Source organism: Ananas comosus, linkage group 6 (assembly GCF_001540865.1).
Source record: "Ananas comosus cultivar F153 linkage group 6, ASM154086v1, whole genome shotgun sequence".
Classification (NCBI taxonomy): domain Eukaryota; kingdom Viridiplantae; phylum Streptophyta; class Magnoliopsida; order Poales; family Bromeliaceae; genus Ananas; species Ananas comosus.
This window is the reverse complement of record NC_033626.1, coordinates 9801428-9809401: the sequence shown is the minus strand read 5'-3', so window position 1 is coordinate 9809401 and position 7974 is coordinate 9801428. Positions and strand designations below refer to the sequence as shown.

Below are 7974 nucleotides of genomic sequence, written 5' to 3'. Positions count from 1 at the left end.
TTATTCTAACATTCAGTCATTGGGAAAAAGTATTTATGTGGTTTTTGGATCAAGTTGAACCGGTGCGAGTAATGACACGCAATCACGACCGTCCAATGAAGTGGGCCCAACTAAATCCTTAGCCCCCGTTTGGTTGGGGGTTAAGGGGTGGAATAACCCCTTAACCCCCAATTTATACCCAAACACCATGAAAAAAGGGTGGGGTTTACTAACCCCACCCCCTTCCCAACTTTAACCCCGCACGCATCCCGAGCTCTCACCTTTTTCTTCTTTATCAATCATTAACCCCACTCCCCTTCCCAACTTTAACCCCGCACGCATCCCGAGCCCTCACCTTTTTTCTTATTTATCAATCATTATCTTTTTATCCCACCTACTCCAACCAAACACAAAAAAATTTTAACACCATTTTAACCCCGAACTTAACCCTATCCCTGGTATAGCTACTTTTTCCTTAACCCCGAACCAAACGGAGGCTTAGGATAATTATCACGTGGCGGCCCCAAAGTTCTCTGTGTGGGTGAGTGGGTCCCACACTCCCACCCCACTTCGTCCTACTCCTCCGCTTCCTCCCATTCGTGGATAAGCCTTTTCGTTCGCTCTCTCTCTCTCTCTCTCTCTAAAATCGAATTTTCTCGAACCGATTCGAAGAGGATCAAAACCCTAACCCGCTCATCGCCCAACAATGGCGATTTTGGCGCCGAATTTGTGCGTCCTCCACCGCGAGCTCTGGAGCAGGGATGAGCACGGAGCGGCGCACCAATCCAACGGCGCGGGGTGCTCCGCGGGGCCGTCGAACGGCGGAGGATTGGTCGGGGTGAGCAAGGAGGGGGGGAGGTGGTGGAGGAGGAGGAGGAGGATGGGGATGGGGGGATGGAGATCCGGGGAGGGGATGAGGGCGGGGGCGTTTTGGCAGGACGTGTCGCGGCCCGCGTCGGTGGAGATGGAGGCCATTAATGGCGTCGAGGAGCTCGACGAGGTGCTCCGCCGCTCCAAGGAGCTCGCTCAACCCATCGTCATCGACTGGTTTGTACCCTAGATCTCTGTTTTTTTTTTTTTTGTTTTTTTTGGTTATATCTCTGTTTTTTAAGGTAAAATATGTGCGTAGTCCCTGTACTATTCCACCATTGTAGCATAGTCCCCATAGTAGTAGTAATGACCAGGGGCGAAAGTGGTTACAATAAACTCTAAACGCCGGATTCGATAGAATGCAAAAATGAATTTTAAAATTGAACGTTCGACATATCGCCGTATCTGAATTCATAGCCGAGAAAAAAAACGAATGCGAATATGGTTTCTTAAAAAATCCGACAGTATTTGACTGTTTTTACCTCTAAGAAAAAGATAAGAGAAATGTAAATATACATTGTAGAAAGTTAATGTGGTTTTTTATCATATTTTTTGCTTACTTTATTATGAATTTTATATTAAAATTGTATTTATATTTATTAAAATATTAAATTTTATTGAATAAAATATATGTATATAATGTTTGAACAGGAGTGGAAGCCTTTTATTGCATAGTGTGTTTTATGCATGCTAATTTTAGTCTATATATTTTATTGCATAATTGTGTTTTATGCATGCTAATTTTAGTTTATATTTATGTATTTATTAGGAATTAGGCTGCTATACTATTAATAGTATCAAGCGCTTAGTGCTATTAGGTTTTGGTCCTTGGATGAAGGGACGTGTAGTTAGGATGATAGTGGTCCCTTAGGGTTGAGTGGGTGGTTGGTAGAATAGTATAATTTAACGGGTGGAAATAATCAAAGGGGTAGATTTAATGGCGCAAAACTCGATAGAACCAAGCACTTGGTACTATCGATAGTGTAGTAGCCGGACTCTGTATATTAGTATATATTATTATCTGAATAATAGCCGTATATAAATTTGACTTGTATATGAATTCGCATCCCTTTTAAGAGCAGATATGATAATGAAAATTTTACCATCTGACACATCCAAATCTGAATTCGCATCGGAAGAAAAATATGAACGATTGTCTGATTGTATTCGACCGTCCCAACATGAAATTGCAACTTACGAACTACTCAGAGTCAGGATTGGACTACGGCTTTATTCTGATTGCAGGGAGATTGCATCACATACATTAAAAATGTGCCGTGAAAAAATGTTCTATTAATTTATGATATTACGTTGCTTATATTGTAATAAATTCGTTACGATATATTTTTATGATGCTGCCAAAAAATACATAAGTATATTTTTAAATGCTTTCGCTCTAGTTCCGTTTTACTTAATAGCGTTGGATGACTGACGATACCAGATAAGATACATTAAAAAAAAATTATGGGATTATATTGAAATATTGGGATAGTATAGAGATTATCCATATTGGGCTAATTGACATCAGAGTATGGCCATTTAATTATATGTGTTAAAGATCATTTCCAACTAAATTAATTCTTTTGGATAATATGATATCGAAGATAGTTCTAAGTCCTAACTCATTTCCATTTAAGAAGTCCTGAATTCAATTTCCACATGTAGCATGGTTCTCGTGATATTTATTATAGATGTGAGCGAGAGTGTTAAATTTCTGGACTGTTTTCTGCTAGACCAATCATTAATTTTATTTTTTTATATTTTTACTAGATCAATTTTTGAGCAACAACATTAATATCCTTGCACTTGTTTGAAAATACTTTACCAAAAGCAACAATTTTGATTGTTTTTGAGTATCAAAAGAGAAAAATTCAAAATCACTTTAAAATTTCAAGTTTCACTTCATCAATGCTGCAAAATAATGATAAACTATTTTGTTGGAGAAATATCTCTACAATGAAAAATGCTATTTGTACACCTAATTATTGCTGTAAATCTTACAACCCGCTTTTTCTAGTGTTCACTTTTTGAGTTTTATATACTAAAAAAAGTTGATAAGACTAGTAAAAAAAAAAATTATTAGCTTTCCGATAAGTGAAGTGCAAAATTTACACTCTATAGATAGATGTACGGGTAGCATTGCTCATCTATAATAGTTCAAAGATAGAAGTGATAATACAGTTTCAGCAAGATTTAGGGGAAAATGTACAAAAACCCCCCTGAACTTTAGGTCTTCTGTAATTGGCACATGAACTATCAATTTTGACAATTTGACTCTCTAAACCTTATCAAATAGTATAATAGGCCCCTCTCTCCATTCGAAGTTTGTTAATTAGTACAACTGTTTTGATCAGTTATCGTTCACGTAATGTTTTAAGATTTCAAAATATTAAAAAATCTATTTTTTTCCCTTCCGTTTTTGATAATTAAATATGAAAATTGAAGAATAAGATAAATCTAACTTTAATTTTTGTTGTTCTTTTATTTGTTAGAAATTACAAAATAATTTTTTTTGTGTGATTTGAAGTTTTAGAAGGTTATGTGTAATTAATAACTTCAATTGAAGAGAGAAACCTATTGAACTATTTTATAAAGTTTATACGTATAATTGCTAAAGTTGAAAGATCCCTCCCTATTTGCAAACGAGCTAAAGTTTGGGAGGTTTTGTACTCTTTTTTTTTTCCATAAAATATTATTATTATTATTATGGACTATTGCTTTACACGCACAAACTAATCTTACTGATCATTTTCTTGCTAGGATGGCTGCTTGGTGTCGAAAATGCATCTATTTGAAGCCCAAATTAGAGAAGCTTGCGGCGGAATTTTATCCAAGGTTGATTTGAGTTCTCACCTCGATCTAATTTAGCGCATCAAATGTGTACAGTTAGATATTGATCGAGTAGAAAAACAGAGGAAACTACACATTTGTGGGATTTTATGGTGGCATTTTAGGGGATGTTTGGTTTTCCGAAAAATGGTGGAAAAATGTTTCATGCGAAAAAGAAAGTTTTCCTGGAGAAGAGATTTTCCTGCCTGCAGGTTTGTTCTCATTTTCCGAAAAACGAGAAGCCGGCTTCTCCATGAAATATAGAAAAAGTCTTCTAGGAAAACTATTTTTTTGGGGAACCAAACAAGCGGAAAATACTTTTTCTGTCAGAATACTATTTTCTGAAATATTATTTTGGAAAACCAAGCACTCCCTTATGGTAGTAACTGGTAAACTTTTTAGAGTTTATATTTTGGTAAAAATAATTGGTTTTAATTTTTTCTTTTACCTTCATTTGTAGAGTTAAGTTTTACGTCGTGGATGTTAATAAAGTTCCTCAAGCCTTGGTAAAACGAGGAAATATTTCGGTAAGATAGCCATTACCTCATTCATTTTTTATCTCTTGTATCTTGGTTTGCTAGCTATTTTCCTGCAATTTTCTAACTCTTATGAACTAATCCTTTTTTTTTTTTCTTTTCGTTTTCTTTCAGAAAATGCCTACAATTCAGGTAACACCACATTGCATTTTCCTAGTCTCTCTTAATATGAGTCTCTACATTATGATCCAGTGAGAGGATATTTGCTTTGAAATGTGCATGCAATTTGCAGATATGGAAGGATGGAGAATGGAAAGATGAGGTGATTGGAGGACATAAAGCATGGCTTGTAATTGATGAGGTCAGAGAAATGATCAAGAAGCATATGTGAGATAGGAAGGTCACTTATAAGCCATTATTTTAATTTTTTTTTTTTCTTATTTTTTTCGGTAAAAAAACGTACAGAAATTACTTGAACTATAATCCCTATTTTGAATCGGCTATCTAACTTTTTAGAATTTTGATTTTACTAATTAATCTTTCAATTTATTTGATTTGAGATAGTCAATAGCACTCTAACTTCAAAATTGAATACGCCATTTATCTTTATAAGTTTAGTTAATATATTGCATGCAGTTTTTGCAATTATAAATTTTTAAGTAATAAGTTTATATTTTGAAATCAAAATATCGTTGACGGATTCAAATCAAATAAATTGAAAGGTTGAATAGTAAAATTAAAATTTTGAAAGATTAGGTAGTCGATTCAAAATGATTCATAGTTCAGATAATATCTGTGCGTTTTTACCTTTTATTTTTATTTGACTCTTACTTGTTTATAGTATGACTTTTTTTTTTATTTTTTATTTTTTGTCATCTTGTATATGCAAGCCCAGAAATAATAAGTATATTTATAGAAATATGGGCTTTTACCTTTTTGAGATTAGTAGTGCTCTAATTAAATTGCTACTTTATGTTACCTAGCTTTAACAGAGCTAGTTTTATTATCTATAAAAAATATTCAGTTAACTTGATCGCTACGCATATACACACCTTAACATGTAAGGTTTTTTTTGTTATGCGCGAAAGCATGATGCGTATTATGGATCTACAGCCCATGGCATTGTAAACTTGTAAGATAACACTTGAATAAAAGATAATCAAAACTGAAGAACAAAATCAGTGCAATTAAGGGGCTCATTCGTTCGCTCTATTTGAAGTTTATCTGTCACATCTTAATAGTTTCACATCGAATAATGTTGCAAACTTTGAGACAGTGAGGGGCTTACATGTGGTGGGCACGGTAAATTGATGACTGAGCTTTAAGTATTTTAGGTCATCGATTTAAGCCCCACGAGTTATAATCAGTGTTAGTAAGCTAGATCGTTATATAATCATATATGTATTATTGCAGACAAGTTGAAAATTTTTTATATTAATTTGTTTGCTATAGTTGTAATTATATACTGATGAAGGCTGATCACCTGCATCTCAAGCTATGTCAAAAAAAAAAAAAAAAATCCTTTTGTGGGGTAATCTTGCCAAATACAACTTCCATGCTACAAAGGAACCAAACAAAATATTTATGGCCACAAAAGTTAAATACAACTACAACAACGGTTGCATTTTCAACTATATATATTGCACCATAATATTTACACAAGTAACGCTAAAACTGCTTCAACATACCCAATTATCAACAAACCTTTCACAATCAAACAAATTCATCACAACTTTCGATTAAATCGAGATATATAAATCAAAACTAATCACTAAGGTTTGCCGAGGAGGGATCGTCGGAGCCTGCGGGAACGTCGGAGAGCGAGGCGAGCACGCGGCGGACGCTCGACATCCGGACGGGCCGGAAGCTGAGAGATCTGAGCACAGAAAAAGAAGAAGAAGAAGAGCAGCTGGAGAAAATGTTGGAGGATTTGGTGAGGATCAGATACACCAGAGCCTGCACCAGAACGAACACCCCCACCTTCGTTAGAACGTCGCCGCCGCCGCCGACGCCATGCTCCAGAGAATTGAGAAACGCTTCAAAAGCCATGATGATGAGTTTAATGAACTTTGCTTAATCTACAAAGATCTAATTTGGTTGGTCTTTTATAGTGTTGTTGTTGTTGTTGTGCTTGGATTCGATTACGTATGTAGTGAGTTTTCATGGGTTGCTTCTTTTCTTTTTTTCTTTCTTTTTTTTTTCTAATTGCCACGCAAGCAAATGAAGGGCTTAATTTCTTCGCAAGCGAGGAGAAGTTTTTACGTTTGCGTCTTCAAAAAGGGGGACGCCTCTCTCACGTGTTTCTCGCCCTCTTCATTAAACTGATTCTTTTTTTTTTTAAATAGAAAAGTACTCGTTTTTATTTAAGAAATAAATTTAGTTAGAAAAAATGTGAAAAAAATAGGTTTATAAATTTAAGACTTTATATAATTATTATTAAGTTCCGGATACAATTAGTTTGGTTAAATTGATTCTTAGAGAGTTTATGAGGGATTTTCAACGATTAAACAATTTTTTCCTTAGTGAGCTCTCCTCCTATTTATTATCTGATATGATATTACTACTCTCGTGTTGGAACTGACTTTTAAAATTCGGGTACGGGACAGTTACATGACTTTCGAAAGAATTTTAACGAGATCTCGTTGAGAAACTTCTCGACAAAGTCACGTTTGTTTTCGGCCTTTCTTATTTCGCTACGTCAAATCTTAGAAACTTAAGTTGGATAATAAATTTTAAAATTTAGAAAGATTGGATAGCTGATTCAAAATGATATATAGTTTATGTATGTTCTGTACATTTTTATCATCTAAAAAATTAAAATTCTATTTTTTTTTCTAATTTGTTGTTTACTATCATAAATTAATGAGAATTGAATTCATTATGAAGAATTTGGTGGAATTTCTTATAATACAAATGACTCGTACGCAAATCTCGTGATTTGAGGCAGAATTTGACAGTAATTCATTTGCTATCATATATTCCTTATCAATAACTCCAAAATAACACCTTTTTTTATTATACAACAAAAGATAGAACAGGAAAAATAATTATATTGAAAATTTTTTTCACCCTTTACCGAACAACGAAATAAAATAAAATTTACTCAAACTCTTGGAGCCCGTTTGGTTCATAATTTGCAATATTCCAATAATCCTTTTTTTTTATTATTGAAAATATTCAAACCGTTATCTGTCAATTCAAATTGGATAATTGTGAAATGTGTAAGCAAAGTAGTCGAATCATTATAGATTTCCAACCGGCGGGAATATTAGATTATCTCAGGTTGGGAGGTAAGCATGGAATTATTATTAGTCCAGTAAGAAAGGGGCCTTTGTTTATTTATCCCCGACTATTATTAAAAATTTTAAATTTATTCTGAAATTACTAAAATATTCTACTAAACTTTAAATCCGATTAGTAAATCCTATGAGTTTGGAGATATTTGAAGAAATTTTGAAAATTAATAAGAACATTTTAGTCCATCAGAAATATATTAGATATTTTTAAAGTTTTCAAAGATATATTTAGATATTATTCTTAAACATAGACTTATTTCTAACAACCCCCGATCTAAGTGGTATGATAAGTTAGTAATAGACTCATCAGTATTTCAATAATCATAAATTCTTTTATTTTTTGAAAAAAATCAAAGGGGAATGTTTCCAGAATTTTGACTGCTCAAAACCGTCCATATCCAATTCTTCAAATTCAAACCAGCTGACCATATTGGAATTCTTGTGATCTTCTGGAATGCTTGCCACATATATAGAGACTCAAGCTAATCCATCAGTCACAAAAGGTGACAAAATAACAAATTATT

General features: G+C 33.9%; 2 protein-coding genes across 2 annotated transcripts; one reads left to right on the top strand and one right to left on the bottom strand.

Moving 5' to 3' along the window:
• LOC109711183 (thioredoxin-like 3-1, chloroplastic) lies at positions 562-4683 on the top strand. Its single transcript, XM_020234108.1, has 5 exons — positions 562-1026; positions 3610-3684; positions 4139-4205; positions 4329-4346; positions 4447-4683. Exons 1-5 carry the CDS (start codon positions 686-688, stop codon positions 4543-4545), a joined length of 600 nt encoding a protein of 199 aa, XP_020089697.1. The 5' UTR covers positions 562-685; the 3' UTR covers positions 4546-4683.
• On the bottom strand, positions 5711-6269 carry LOC109711184. Its single transcript, XM_020234109.1, has one exon. The coding sequence runs from the start codon at positions 6201-6203 to the stop codon at positions 5919-5921; it is 285 nt and encodes a 94-aa protein (XP_020089698.1). The 5' UTR covers positions 6204-6269; the 3' UTR covers positions 5711-5918.